General features: G+C 37.5%; 1 protein-coding gene across 1 annotated transcript in view; it reads left to right on the top strand.

Annotated features, from left to right (window-relative positions):
• Positions 1 to 16,782, top strand: part of auts2a (activator of transcription and developmental regulator AUTS2 a) — a 339,725-nt gene that overhangs the window by 72,990 nt on the left and 249,953 nt on the right. The window contains 1 exon segment of the mRNA XM_084400016.1: positions 11,275 to 11,496. Coding sequence (XP_084256142.1) covers positions 11,275 to 11,496 — 222 coding nt within the window.

Here is a 16,782-nt window from a genome sequence, read left to right on the forward strand (position 1 = left end):
TTACAAATTTGCATAATGGCAGCATGTTGTCTTCACTGGCTAAATGCGTACAGTGTCTAATTTGACCCGCCCACAAAAACTGTAGTTGAAGCTGAGGCCTGGAAGAGTTTGGTTTGTGTTGTTGAATGTTGAGAAGACACTGCTTTCTGCGCTGTGAATGCTAAAGGCTGAGGACTCAGACTCGAATTGATATGGTAAAACCGACGCCATCGTTACTGTTCGTGTCACTGTGTATCAAGTGCTGAGGAAGCCTCCGGAGCTGAAATTCAGATATGGTAATGGCCGTTTGGTTTCCGACATGCGCTGTAAGCAGTAAAACGATCACAACCAAGACTTTGCAGATATTCTTGACCGAACCATTTAAGACACTGTGAGAAAAGGGGTTGATGCTGAACTGTATATTATGTATATATTGTATGTAGTGTTTATGACCTTGGATACATGTAAACCTATTGTTGGAGACCTCAAAAACAATACGAGGAGTCTTTAAAAAAGCCTATTTGGGGCACTTAAAGTTAAGATCACAGATGTTCTAAATGAGATCCTAAAAGAAATTGGCATGGTTACTAAACAGATATAATAGGATTCTGGGTTGAGATGTTTCTGTAATGCATCTCCTGGAAGAAAAAAAAAAAGAAGCTATTTCTAAAATGTTCTAGAATGTGAAGAAAATACGGTTCAGCCCAGATCTCTGCTATTACAGGAACGGCTTTGTTACAGTGAATCTGTACAAACTGCCCAAGCATGAATGACCTACTTCCCCCCCACAGACACAGACTGCTTCATTCGTTCATTCGTTTATGCGTTCGCTCGCTTCCCCCCGCCGCTCCCTCCATCTGTCAGCCATTGAGCTCCATTACTTGGGAGGATGGAGGCAGAGGGCTTCAAAGCACAAGCCCCTCTCTCTTCCTGTCATGGTGATTGATTTCAGAACAAGATGTTTGCCTTTCATGCCATCCATGCATGACCTCTTCGGTCCATATGGGGTCTTTATTTCCCCCTGCCTCTAAGGATTCACACTCTTAGATTGGCCTGGCCTTTAATTAGATACATCTTTAAACCGGCTCTTATCGTTCTTTGAATTGCTTATTGAGTTGAGCTAATGAAATATTCTCTTTGATGAGTGCCGGATGGTGGAGGGTGGTTAACCTTTGTTGTAATAGAGTTGATGTCTTTTAACCTGCATCCCCCCCCACACTGTATCACTGTAATCACTGTAATGTACAGCCTCGAGTGGCTTAATGTTAATGTATACATATGCACACTACATACAGTATATATGCTATATATACTACATGTATGCATATATGTAGTGTGTATATATATATAGTGTACATACTGTATACAGTCATGTGAAAAAGAAAGGACAGTCTATTGAATTTTATGGTTTTACGTACCAGGACAGGTCCTTGGCATATCTTAAAATTTGGTATTTTGGTAACACGACTTATTACACACTGTCATTATTTATTTAACAAAAACTAGGTCAAAATGGAGAAGCCATGTGTGACAAACTAAGTGCACCCTTACTGCTTCCAAAGGAATTAAGAGGGTAAGTAGCAGTCAGATGCTGCTAATCAAATGCCTTTGATTAATCAATCATCAGCAAGCGTGATCCAACTCTATTAAAACAAAGTTTTAAACGCTTTTAAAACAAAGTTTTAAAGAAGTTTTGGCAGTTTTCTGGTCTAGAGCATTCAGGTGTACTGCATATACAGTATTGACATATAGACTACACCGCATGTTTTTGCAGTGTTGGGAGTCAGTGGGAAGACAGATGGACGTATGGTGTTTACTCACTCATGTGGAGGAGGGCACGGGTTCCTTTCCCCTCTCATTTCATCTGTTTCACCCCCTCCATCCATCTTTGGAATATAACTAAATTGCTGTGTTATGTTTTCTAAATCGGTGCTTGCTTGGTCTCAAAAGCCTATTGCTTCTTGCGGCGTCTGAAAGCAACCATTTATGTAGTTTGCTTTCCTGCTAGTGCTTTCTTTGTTTTTGTTTTTTTGCTGAAGAAGTAATATCTTCCCTCAGGGCCACAGATAAGACTAATAAAACAGAGAGGCCATGGACAGAATCTCCCTCTCCATCTCACAAAAGCCTGTGTAGTTACGCTTGGCAGGGGAACTGATCCCTGGAGTGGCTCTGCTGTAGAACAGGGGTGTAATCACGGAATGGGATCGAAGTGCAGGTCTCCCATGCTGTTCTCTTTCTGTCTCTCTCATTTACTGCTGGGTAAAGGGAGTGGGAGTTTTCCTGGTTGCCTCGTCAGCATCCCCTGCATCTGTAGGATAGTGCACAGCCCTCGTACGTGTCACTAATGAATCAGGAGGAGGTTTTAGCAGCGCAGTGCAGAGGAAAAAGTACGCTAGATTATTATCAGGGTTTGAGTCTGTCACATACTGTTTTCCTAAGCTTTTGACAAGATAACACAAGAATACAAATCTTTTTACTTAGTAGTTCAGTATATAAATAATGTTCTAAATGATAATGATGATTAAATATTATTTTTTACATTGTTTATTAACCTGTGTTAATATTAAATACAGTATAGCCTAATAGAATATTGTTTGTCCATAGTTCGTTAACTAATGACAACATACAACTTTGGTAACACTACAGTAATTACAGTAAATACAGTTATTACTAACATTAACTAACAATGAGCAATATAATTATAACAGCATACAGTATATTAACCTCTGTTAATGTTAGTTAATAAAAATGTTCATGTTCACGTTAGTTCATAGTGCATTAACTGTTAACAGATACAACCTTTGATCCTAAAATGATTTTCGATCTTAGTAAATGTTGAGATTAAAATGAACAAAGATTAATAAATGCTGTAGAAGTATTGTTCATTGTTAGTTCATGTTAACTAGTTAACTAATGTTAACAAATGTATTGTAACACATATATGTATTGTTATTAAAAATAATAGTATGAATAGAAATTAAAATAAACCATATTTAATAAATGTTTAGTTCATGTTAACTGTGGAGTTAAGTAATGTTTTTGCATTCAAAAAAGTTGCATTCAGAATCTACTTGGCTTATAAAACTGAGATGGCAAGTCTGCATTTGGATGTTGTCTGAATGTGTCTTTCTTTCTGTTCAGACATCATTACACTTTCGTGGTGAAGCAGATGAAAGATAAACCCTGTGTAGACTGTAAAAACCTACTTTGCACTTGAAAGCTGCTGCCTTTGAGTGATGTTGTGTGTGTGAGAGAGTACGGAAGTGTTTTAAGTCCCCACAGCAAAAGAAGAACTTCTAGAAAGCAAGGCAGCAAAGTGAACTCTAGGGAGCTTGTGTGTTGTGTGTATTTGTGGGTAAATGCAGGGCTGTTCTTGTATCCAGAGTTTACCTCGCTAAATCTCCTGGGAAATGACAAAAAAATAAATAAAAATAAACTAAATTTATACAAACAATTCTCTGAAATGGATGACACTCTTTGTCTTAACATTAAGCAGAATAAAAAAAAAATGCAAAATTTTTGCATTCTGAGTGTTACACTGATAAACACTTATCAGTATGTGCTATATACAAAGAAAGAAAGATAAAGAGAATAGTTTATGCTAAAATGCACTGAAAGACAAAAAACAAACAAAAAAACACAGCTGCTTTCTTCTAGAATATAGACCAGGGGTCTTTACCAAAAAAAGTAGGTCTTGATGTTTTTTCCAAGGATAGACTAGACAAGTTAGATGAGCAAACCCAATCAAATATATGGTCTGATGTTTTCCCAGAGTGAACTTCTAGTGTTTTCTCTGCCAGCTTTAGAGCATCACATGTTGTTATACTTAATTCACACTGAAAGATGCACATTAGGGCCAGATGTGCTTGCAGATGGATTAATGAAGTTTGCCATGTTGTCGAAAGATTATTGTAGTTCCTGCAGAAGAAAAGCCCACAAAATTAGGCCCATCCGTGTCCCAGACTATGGCTCTGGTTCAGCACATACTCGAGCGCTAGTGATCATGGAAGTGATTGCTGTGGAAAAGCCATTCAGGTTCACGCTCAGTATGCTTGACAAACTCAGTTTCCATATCCTAAATAATCTCTTGCGCTTTTCTGTCATTCCAGACAGTTTCCAGACCGCCCTAGATTCCACCCTCCTCTAAAGTCTCCCTTCATACAGCATTGCTTATTGCACGCTCGTATGGCCTTTTTGATTAAAATCTGATGTATTTTGAAAAAAAGAAAGAAGGATAATCTAAGTTTTTGGCTCAGATACTTAAGGGATGGATGCTACTGTTCAGAATATACTGTCTACTGCATACTCTTTTTTTAAATATCACTTTAAACAGTACGCCATTGTAATGGTTTCAAATAGGGCTGTGCGAAATATCATTTTAGCATCAATATCAAAATGTGTGCATCCGCGTTAAATGACAGAATGTGTGATGTCAAGTATAGGGATCGTAGTTGTACTCTACTGACCAGGCCTCACGGTTCGAAACGCACGATTCACATATTAATTGCAAAGTTTAACCATCATAGAGTGAAAGTTTATCATTTGCACATTTTAGGTCCTCTCAGTTTAAACCTCCAAGCGATTTTAAAAGAAGACACGGAAGAGAACTCAGACCTAGCAAGCTGTTTTCTGTGCGCACATAAAGTCGAATTCTGTTCCCTTTCACTCTATTTGTTCTTGAACAGAAACATACACTCAAAATTATGTCAAATGCCTGTCTCAGCGAGTATCCTCGTAAACACAATCGCTTATGTTTTACGTGAACATAAACAACTAAAACAGATGCGTATTAGTGAATCTGTGCATTCAGTCTTAAAGTGACAGCAGCCTAATATTCTGCTGTCTGTCAATTCATGTTAATCAAACAACAAAATACAAAGAAAAAATCCATTTTGAAGCTTTCACAAAGTTGTATATTTAATTTTTACAGTGAAGACTATGCAGTGTTATTTTACACTTGATTTGTTCGATTTCTGTACCTGAATGCTGTTAGACTTAACTGAAAAACATAAAGCACTGTTTATTATATATTTTATCTGTGTTCTATTGTATTTATCTATGCGTTTAATTTATTATTTTCTATAGATGCACTCCCCTATAAAATCTGAATGATATATGAACGAACCCCTCTGTAAAAACCTTAAGAATATAGAGAGGAATATAACTGGAAAGTTTGGTGTATGTATGTGCTGCTGAAGTGGAGATTTCTGGCTCAGAGTGTGAGAAAAAACCCATTTTGAGAAAACGGCCTTTAAAGATTTGTATTGTAAAAATTCATACTTTTTTAGTGGAAACAACTAGCCTGACGTCGTCATACTCAGATTCTAGTCAGAATGTGAGTCTGATACTTCTCCATAGAGATTTGATTATGGGGCGTGTCTCAACCAAACCAGGAAAAAAACAAAACTCTGCACTCAATTGGATAGACCTACAACCAATCAGAGCAACGGAGTAAATGACGCATGTTCTTCATTCATATTTTCAACCAACAAAATGTCGCGGCTCTCTGTTCCTCTTTTAAAATGAATGCGCTGTCGATATAACAGACGCGATGGCGGAATCTACACATGATGTTTCATAAACAAAGTTCGGGAGGAGCACGTACAAATAATCAATCCAATATCAACTTGTCATCAAACAATACCATGTCTAACGTTACCCTATCTATCAGCATGAGGAAGCATATTCACTCTGTAAACTTACCTAACACTCCTTGACAATTTTTCAGCATCCCTCCACCACCCCGAATCCTCACTCTTGTCTTGTTCTCTCACAACCAGGAATACGGGGGAGTATGGCTACCGAGCCCACAGCCCTCTCCTCGGACATCACGTCATATACGCATTTATTCTATCGACTTATTTGTGTGAAATTTTATATACGCATTTATTCTATCTGACTTATTTGTAAATGTGAACTCGTGAAATCTCAATTCTCCAGCAGCAGTCGTCTTTGTTGTAAACTAATTCAAATCAAGCGCTCTTTGGTGACGTGGATGATTACGTTACCGTTGCTCATCTGTCCATCATCGTATAAAGCCCGCCCTGACAATTTGATTGGTCCGAACAATTTTTGTTCGGGCATAATAGCTCCTCAACGGAGCGAGTCCAGACCGAACTTCCCGACCAAAAAATGTTGTGGGCGGGGTTCGGGCTGGCACCCAGGCTAGGAAACAACTATTTACAGACACAATATCTTATCAAATCATTAACAACAACAATACAAACCACCTAAAACACATACAAACTTATAACACAGCATTTATGGCCTTCAACTGAATAGAACCCCAGTCAAAAACACACACAGACGGTCCCATGTAGAACTGCCTATAGAAATGAGATTTTGCTTTTAGAGTTAAATGCCCCATTGTATGATTGGTTGCTGATAAAAAAGGAAATGACCATATTTGAATCCAACAACATTGTACAGGAGAGAGAGAGCTTTCCAACGCTATATGTGATGACAGGGTGCAGACAGCGATCGCGGAGCAGCATGTTGATTTACAACGCCAACTTTTGTTGAATTTTGGAGAAATCTACAGACGCAAATAGACAAAGTGTAGTAAAATAAAATGTGTATTTTGGACTTTTTTTCACCACAAGTCTGAAAGAAGACATGTTATTGAAGACAAATATCCCAAAATCCCAAAATTGCCCAGTGAAAAAATAATATATATACAGTTCCCTTGGCCTTTGGAATAGTTCCCTTTGGCCTTAGTTTGATTAGCATGCAAATCAAACTAGCTTTTAGGCTAACTGAAATAAAACCATGCCAATCTCTAGGTATGGTAAATGCTATGTGATGATGTGGGGCTATTTTAATTCCAAAGGCCAAGGGAACTTTATCAGGATGCATAGTATCCTGGATCCATGAAGTAACTGGCCTTTAAAAATAAAAATCTGCCTGCCTCTATGGGAATTTAACATAGGGGTGTACTAACTTATGCACCATGTATTTTAAGGAAGAACATTTATTTATTTACGATACATTATTCATTCACAAAGAAAATTGGTGTCCTTAAAGGTTGGATTTTTCCTAATTTTTTTAATTAAGGCATTAAGTTCAATTTCCAAAATATGATTTTTTATTCCTCTTTTTAGTCAACTTTAGCATGGGTGTATTAACTTATGCATTGCACTGTATATATATTTTTTGCCTGCTGTGTCTCCCCTTAATCTTTAATCAAAGTAATTTCCCCTAACAATCCAATAAATTCTCATTGGACAAAATCAAGTCCTGCCATACAGTTTTTCTTGTTCAAGAAGCCATTCGCAACTTCCATTTCATGCCAACTTTAAATTGCATGTTTAACCCCCTGGGGTCGGCAATCACGCCGGCGCGATAGGCTCGCTTTTTTCCTTATCAGTTCAAAAGAGACTCAAAATACTCTGTTGACTTTGATATTACAAACAAGTTTCATATATCAATCGATCCTGTTAAGTGTGTATTATTTTTGTGTATACTCACAATAAAAACAAAGTGTTGTGCTTTTTGCCAAATAAAGAAAAATAAACATGATGCGAGTTCTGCTTTCTCTCTGTCAGTGAAGTCAATTCTGATAGGACTAGAGTTTTCCCATTAACATACTGAACATACCCTCAGTCTCATCTAGATGTTGTTTAAGAAGAGCTTCTCCTCTCAGGCAGCTGAATTGAATCAACCTCAGCTTGATTTTTTTGAGTCTGAATGATTCTGATCGCTGAATAGAGAGAAATTGAATGAATAGAGGCTGTCCCTCAGCACAAATACCCAGAGTGCTCTATCAGAGCTGAAGAGTTGATGGCTGGTTATCAGCCTGTTGTATCTTGCAGTCCTGACATGCTCCGTCTGCTCAGCCGAGAGCTCTTTTGATGTCTCTGACTTCAAGTACATGAACAAGGCTATTAAACATGTAATGTCTCTGAAGCATGTAATCTGATTTAGTACATAAGTTTAACATGATGGATCAGCCCCGCAGGCGGATGAGGGCTGATGGTGTATCTGCTCACAAACACACACACACACACACTTGAACGGTAGAAGGTTTGCGTCTTGCACGGTATATTCGGTTTGCATCAGATACATGAAAACACATTTCTTTACGTTTGAGAAATGGTGGATTTAATCTTCTAAAGGCTTGGAGTGATGCAAAATAAACACACAACTTTGTACATAAGCAGTGTTTGCTTATGTTTCTTTTTAGCGGACTGGTCTACACAGACATTTGCTGATAAATCTGAAGGCTTTTTAAGAGAAGAAACATTTGTCAGAGCTATTACTCATTTTTAATCACACACTAACATTGTACTCACACACACTCATGCACAGAGCTTAAAATGAAGAGCATAAAAGGAGCTGTCATTTAAGGAAATTAGCGAAGCTCTTGAAAATGAGACAAAAAGGACAGTGTTCTACATCTCTGAAATAAGATATGAAAACTTTGACCAAGTGGAGAGGCATGAGATCATTATTTTTACATTAAACAGCACTCTGCTGCCCATCGGTTTGTAATTGGTCTGCTTCCTCTTGTACTTTTTTTCGACAAAGACTGTGTATATATATATATATATATATATATATATATATATATATAATTTTGTTTTCCTCTTGCATTAGATGTTATAAATATAGGCTAAGCCCTGTTCACACTGACATTGCTACAAGTTGCCAAGTCACTGTGCTGTTTCTAGTAGACGTTCCTACTCTGAACTGTATTGAATGTCTCACTTTTCCTTCCTGTAGTGTACAATCTTCAGCACGAGAAGTATCTATCTCTCTATAGCTGGAGTATAATAATGTAATTGATTCGTTCCGTAAGCAGAGATATGGTGATACACAGCTCCCCTGCAGAGACGAGCTTTGTCATATTGAATATTGATCTTCCTGTCTAGAGTTTTCAGCGGATGAGAAAGTTCTGTGTCAGACCGGAGCACTGCGCCTCTGCTTCCTCTGCTGTTCTTCAGACTCCTTTTATCAGAACACTTGTTTTTCTGTGGGGTAAAGATTATTTTATTTAGCAGCTTGGCAGAACAATGTTTGCTGGAGGTAGACAAGCGTACGCCTACTGGAGAGTGTACTGATTATGTTGTGTAATGTCTTTTAGCACAAACAGTATATCCGGTCTATAGCAGGAATACTCTTCATACTGTTTATTAATGGTCCTTAAAGACATGAAACAGCATGTGCATTTCATTTACATCACACTCATTTCCATAATGCTACACACATTTCAGAGTGAGACAGAATATACAAAAGTTTGGGGTCAGTAATATTTGTAAATGCTTTTTGAAAGAAGTGTCTTCTGCTCACCAAGGCATTTATTTGATCAAAATAAATAATGTTGCGAAATATTATTTCTATTGAAAATAACTGTTTTCTATTTAAATATTTACGCTGAATTTTCAACAAGCTTTTCTTCTTAAATGTCACATGATCCTTCAGAAACCATTCTAATATGCTAATTTGCTGTTCAAGAAACATTTCAAGAAACTGATAGTTGTGCTGCTTAATCTGCCGCACTTTTTTTTTAGAATTCTTAGATAAATAGAAATGCAAAAGAACAGCATTTATTTCAAAATAAAAATATTTTGTAACATAAATAGCTTTACTGTCACTTTTGATGATGCTTGAATGTAGTATGTATCTTTAAATTCTTACTTTGATCCCAAACTTTTGAACGGTTGTGTAGTAGGAAATACTGTTCAGCCAGGCTGGATTTTATTCATTTACATTTGATTGGATTGTAAAAAGAACTATTTAAAGTGAACAATATTTTGTCTTCGCCCAGCAGCCTTCGTTAAAGGGATGGTTCAGAGTAAAATCAACCTAGGGTCCTTTGCACCATGACCTCGAGCCAAACACCCCCCAGAAGCCTTTTTTCCCTTGTTTGAACATTATTAAAGTTAGAGCTTATTTAGAGATATCAGCCGGATGGCTTAGTGCAGGCACTAATGGATCCTAGGATGTATCTCGTAAATTACCCCACTAATAATGCCCAGAATGGTACCAAACTTATACAGTAGTACAAATAGGTTCTGTACTTAGGCATTGGAAAGTTTGCAAGTACATCAGGAGTTTATTTAAATAACACTTGCCTGGCGGCTCATGCTACTGCTAACCCGGACGTCGACGTCACTTCGTAAAAGTCCTGGCAGAAAGTGATGCATAAGGATGTAGTGTAACGACGCCCATTTCCAGGAATGCACTAATATTTTGTTTGCAACAATTATTAGTTAACACTAAGTTGTTAACACTTCGGAAAAAATAATAATTCGTCGTTACACTACATCCTTATGCATCGCTTTCTGCCAGGACTTTTACGTGCTTTTCCCAAACCACTGAAGTGACGTCGACGTCCGGGCTCGAGGTCATGGTGCAAAGGACCCTAGGTTGATTAAAGCCGCTTTCTGACCAAGTAGTTACAGAAACTTAGTTCTAGGAACTGTCCACTTCTAAACAGTTCTAAGAACTACTCTCCCCCAAACTCAGTTTTGCTGTTTGCGTTCGCACTGGCCAAGTGGCCATAGGAACTGGTAGGAGGGGTAAGGGAGTGACGCAAGCACGGTGACTTTTATTTTGACGGTGCGACAGACCTTTATTTTGGCGGCGCTGAGAACGCCAGAGCAAACAATGCTCGCATTCTCTGTGTTTATTAGTTAGCGATCTGTCTAACAGTACTGTTTAATATGTTATTAGATAGAACTGTTATAGAAAGTAGACAGTATATGAAAAAAAGGTTATTAGCCTACGGTGTGGTTGATGTCCAGTGTTGCTAGCTGGGCAGATAAACATAATCATGTTTGGCTGGGTCCCCTCAAAAGTTGCGTTGGATTTTCTCTTCAGCATAAAGGTTTAGAGACCCATCTATCACTGTTATCCATGTTTGTATAGATAGTTTCTGGAGTAAATATAGGCTATAATCTGTGTGTAGTCACGGGTAGTTCCTATAGTGCTGGTTTAGACCCTACTCTGAAGTAGGACCTAAATTAGTTCCTACAAATGGAGTTCCTAGAACTAAAATCGTTCCTAGTTCCTGCGGTGCGAACATGCCGACATCCGGGTACTTTAGCCAATAGTTCTAGGAACTGAAAAAAGGTTCGTCCGGTCGGAAAGCGGCTTAAGTCAGTAATCAGGAAAGCCATTTTAGAGGCTTAAAAAGTTCTTGCATTTTGTTAAAATATTTTTTCTCTTTAGAGTAACCTCTACTAATGAATTGTGCATCATAAGATTGATTATGAAAGGAAAAGATTCAATTTTCTGCATGTCGCCTTTAATCCAAAAACTGTTTTATACTCATGTAATTTTTTTTTCTGTTAGAAGGACATGACCCTGAAGCCCCATGAGCGGAGGCAGAACCAGGCAGGACCGCTGCGCAAGAAGAAGCCCGGACGAGTGCCGAACGGACTGAACATAGACCTACACAAAGACCGACTCAACCACAACAACCACCAGCACCACCACTCAGACCAGGAGAACAACCCTCACCTGGCCCATACACACAGCAAGAAGAAGAAACACCTGCAGAAGAAACACCGACCTGTGAGTTTAACTTTAGCTCGCTACATCTGTCCAAAAATCATGATTGTGATCTGTTCAAACAGGAACTGGGAGCCTTGATGTATTTGGCAGATTTTGTTGGCAGATTTAAGGCATTCTATTGATTTCCCACAAGTGCATGAGCTTCAGCATTTGGTTGTCAGACGGAGCTGTTGAATAAAGTTTATTTCTGCTGCGAAATTATAAATAGTTGTAATCAAGATTCTCTTATTGTTACCCATAATTCTGGTGCAGTGTTATCTTTGTATTGTTTACATACTATTATATTTTTTATATATTCAGTTTTTATTTGAGTTATCCATCCATCCATCCATCCATCCATCCATCCATCTACCTACCTGTGTTAATATTTTTATATTTTTTTCCTTCATTTTATTTTATTTCTAATTTATTTCATCTAATATTTATATTTTATTTTATTTCAGCTTTATTGAAATGATCAAAAATAGGTTTAATAGTTTTTGTTTTAGTCAAAGATAATAACCCTGTTCTGGATGGGCTACTGTCTGTTCTCTCTGCACCTAATTATAGTTTACCTCAAGGCACTGCTTTGTTTCAGTGTTTTTTATGAATGTTTTTACAAAATTAAATCATGATTAGATTGTGTACTGAGATAATGCAAACCTACAGTCATGTTCATTTCTCAAAGCCGTGTATAATGTCTATGTCTTCACTGAGAATGACTGAACAACAGAAGAGGTGCGCCAATCTGACTCCATTAAGGCAGAGCTCATTTGAATCAAGTAATTGTCGATGATCATTAGCCGTCTCTGTCACAGCGTAAGACTTATTACCGATCTAATCGAAGGAGGTAATTAATATGACACTAGGTTTTACAGGCAGGCTGGTGGTTTGTTGGATCTTTCAGACATTATACAATGACAAAAGTGTGGACTGATTCCCAAGTGTTAAAGCAGAGAGAGAGAATAATAGAGATTGTGTCCTCTAAGAATTAGATGTGTAAAGACACTGCTGATTAACTCCATCATTAAGGATGAACGAGGAGCGAACGGGCTCCGGCTTTTTTTGACTTGTTTTATGGTGCTAATTAAATTAGTCACTCTTGTTATTGTTGCTGCGAGGTGCTGCTCTCTTGCTCTTTGTTTTTGTGTGTGTTTGTGACATCCTCTTGTTTTTACTAATTAGTATTTATGGCATGTTTACACAGAGGAATTGCCACTACAGAGCAAGCAATCAGATGGCCACACACGCTACATTGAACACACACACACACACACACACACACACACACACACACACACACACACACACACACACACACACACACACACACACACACACTCATGTACGCTTTAAGGAACAGTTCACCCCAAAAATATTCTGTCATCATTTACTCAGCCTAATGTGGTTCAAAGACCAGTATGATTTTTTTTAAACCATGGAACTTAAAATATTATATTTTTTAACAATGTCCTGGCAACTCTTTTCAGTATAATTATGTTTATTTAGGGGATATTAAGCACAAATAAACAATAAACACAATAAATGCAATTTCTCATAAAAGTGGTTCATACACTTTTTAAATATCATACATATTTTAAGCCTTGTAAAGTCATTCAGTAAATTTGTGTGACAAAAAATTGTTATTTGCTGACAGTCTTCCTCTCCGGTGAGCTGTGAATCACTGTATTGAACTGATTCATGTAACTCATTCATTGAAAGGTTATGGCTCAAAAGAATGATCCTGTCATATAGTCTACATAAAATTATAATGAGAACATCATTATAATTGTGTGATTGGGACATGATGAGACTTTTGTTTTTGTAATCAGGCTCTCAAAAATTAAATAAAAATTTCGGATTTAGATTTATCTGCCAAAATATCGGTTATTGTCTTTCAAATATAAATAATTATCGGTATCGGCCAAAATTTTCATATCGGTGCATCCCTTCTTTAAACACATTTTCATAGGCATACACACACTTTTCTCCATATAGAAGCTGTAGACAGGTACCATTTGTCCTTGTTAGAGAGAGAGAGAGAGAGGGAGAGAGAGCGCTCCCAGCTCTCTTGTTCATCATGTGTATTCTGCCCATGGCTGAATTAAGAGCAGACAATCCATCTCTCATGGAGCAGGCTGAGGGAAGTGATGGCTGGGACACTTTAAGCTTTTATCAAACACCAAGGCAATGGCCATAAACTTGAGTTACGCTGGATGGTGAGGAATTAAAGTCCTTTTCTTCACTGTTTCATCTGCTTTCTCCCTCACCAAAATTGTGCTGCACAGGTGTGAGTTTGACCTCTAGGGCATGTATCAAACATGGAAATGTTTCATGGATATATATACAACTTGTTTCTTGCAAACAGTTTATGATATATTTGTAAACAATGGATGAATACGTATTCTGTTAAACAATGTGGTTTGTTAACCACAGTTTCATAATCGGCTTATGTATATTCTGTACACTACCGTTCAAAAGTTTGAGGTCGAGATTTTTTTTTTCATGTTTTTAAGTCTTATGCTCACTGAGGCTGCATTTATTTGATCAAACATATGTAATAACAGTAATGTTAAATTATTACAATTTGAAAAGTTTAAATATATTTTAAAACGTTTTTTTTTTTCCTGATGGCAAAGCTGAATTTTCAGCATCATTACTCCAGTCTTCAGTGTCACATGATCCTTCAGAAATCATTCTAATATGCTGATTTGTTGCTTGAAACATTTATCATTATTATTGAAAACAGCTGGTCATGCTTAATATTTTAGTGGAAACCATGATACTTTTTTTAAGGATTCTTTGATAAATAAAAAAAATCAAAAGAACAGTATTTATTTGAAATAGACATTTTTTGTAACGTATACATTTGATCAGTTTATTGTGTCCTTTCTAAATAAAATAAAAAATTTTATTAAAAAGAAAATTCTTACACCAAGTACATATTGTAGTACATGACTGTAGAACTATGTGTTTTATACTACTGTATTTTGATTTCTACTTTAAAATCTGTTTTTCTTACTGGGTTTCACACAAGCCCATATTTAATTTTTTGCTTGTGTGTGTGATTGTGTGATTGTGTGAGTGAGAAAGTTCACAGTTGTGTGTGTGTGTGTGTGTACGTAGGTTTGAAGTTCCAGCAGATGGGTCTCAATGTTTCCTGGTGAGTTGACTCAGTTGACAGCTCTGACTCACCTTTATGTTGCTGTCACACAAAATATTGTTCACAGTCTTGGCTTCAGAACCCTTGGCTGCCCTCTCCTGAGCCCTGAACAGCTGTCCACTACAGTGCCTGTGTGAAGAGCACTGATTTAGAAAAACAGGGAATCTGGCGGGCGACTCTGGGGAAGGCTGATAGGATCCAGAGGAGTACTCATATCACATACGGCCAGGAAAACATGATTATCCATCCATCCATTTTCCAAACCGCTTGTTCTATGTTGGGTCGTGGGGATGCTGGAGTCTGTCCTAGCGTTTGTCTATCTATCTATCTATCTATCTATCTATCTATCTATCTATCTATCTATCTATCTATCTATCTATCTATCTATCTATCTATCTATCTATCTATCTATCTATCTATCTATCTATCTATCTATCTATCTATCTATCTATCATCCATCCAGCTATCTATCTATCTATCTATCTATCTATCTATACAAATATTTCACGCAATTAACATATCATCTGATGGTTTCCTCTTATCCTTTGGCTAGCGTTACAATCAGGGTTTGAAATGAACACCTGCCAAATGCTGGGTAAAAATTTCAACTGTGGTGGGTAACGCTGTCAAAATAGCCACTTTGACGTGTTATTATGTTTACTCACTTTGCTGGGGAAGTTCATCTAAGTTGTGACGTAGTTAATCTGGGTTATTTCTTTTTTTGGCTAGTAGAAGTTCTGAATGGCCGGTAACTTAAAAATGTAGTAGCCAAATTGGCCGGTGAGAGAAAAAGTAAATTTCAAACCCTGGTTACAATTATGTGTGGCGAGCAGGACGAGGACGAGGGCAGTGAGAGAGCGGCACGAGGCTGGTGGCGTGATTACTGATGAGCGACACCTGCGCGACGCACCGGTCTCGTATCTCTCACGGCCCTCGTCCTGCTCGCCACAATATGATCACGCTCTTATCTTCTGTCTGTGTGACACACACACTACTCATGTCATGTGGACAGAAAGCTGCTTCAGACAGCGCTTGAATGGACAAAAACTATGACTATGATGCAGGAGAAGAAAGTTCAACACTCTTACTTCAACAAAACAAACAAACAAAAACACAAATGTGATGTTTATCTAAAGTTATTTTTATTTATTAGTAAGGTTGAATTGGATCATCAAAAGTCATCAGCAAAGACAATGGTGAATAATAATAAATGATATTAAATACATAAAGTATAATTGTTTAATTCAATTATTGCAGGTTTGCGTAATATTCTAAGTTCGCATTTCACTGTTTTTATTCATTTTGAGGAATACTGAATCTGTTTATGTGCAAGTCGGATGAGTAAATGCATGCTAACGTTTGATCTAGAGCTATAATCTAGAACATAAAAATATGAAGCAGCACCACATCATTTTGATTTCTGAAGGATCATGTGACAGTGAAGACTGGAGTAATGGCTGGTGGAAATTAAAATCATCTTTCCCATCACATGAATAAAGTACATTTTATAGTGTATATAGATAGATTTATATTTAAAAAAATGAAATGAATTTGTTTAGTTCATTCATACATTAATAATGTGGTGCATGTGCAGATAGGCAGAGACATGTTCAGGTAGGAGGGTAGACCAAAGCCACATAGGCAGGGCTATCTAGGCACTCTCTTCTGTTTGCAGTAAATCCCAGATTCACAAACAGCGGCCATATATAAACATAACCCCGGCAGCAGACTCAGATCCATGATGCATTACCTTCTCCTGATAAAACCCTGCAGCCAGGGAAAAGAAAACATCCACCTCTTTGTCAAGCTCTTATAGGCATGTATGACAGAGATATATGAACATGCTTCTCTCATAACCCAGTGGTAATTAGAGGCTGCAGGAATGTTTAGAAATATTAATTATGAGAGCTTTCACAACTACTGTAGTACGGTTCACATCAGAGTGTTGTGTTTTAAAGGAGTTATCTCTTGATTTGATTATGAAGTTATCTTCTGTTGTGCTGTTATTGACTGCTGTGACAAATTCGAAAAATATTGACATTATATTGATATGCGTAGTAGATAGGACAGGGAATGATTGTGGCACATGACCCCCTAGATTAGAGCTGGGCGATATATATTGCAGCGATTTTAATGCACTTTTT

The sequence above is a fragment of the Rutilus rutilus genome (assembly GCF_951802725.1).
Source record: "Rutilus rutilus genome assembly, chromosome: 25".
NCBI classification, from domain to species: domain Eukaryota; kingdom Metazoa; phylum Chordata; class Actinopteri; order Cypriniformes; family Leuciscidae; genus Rutilus; species Rutilus rutilus.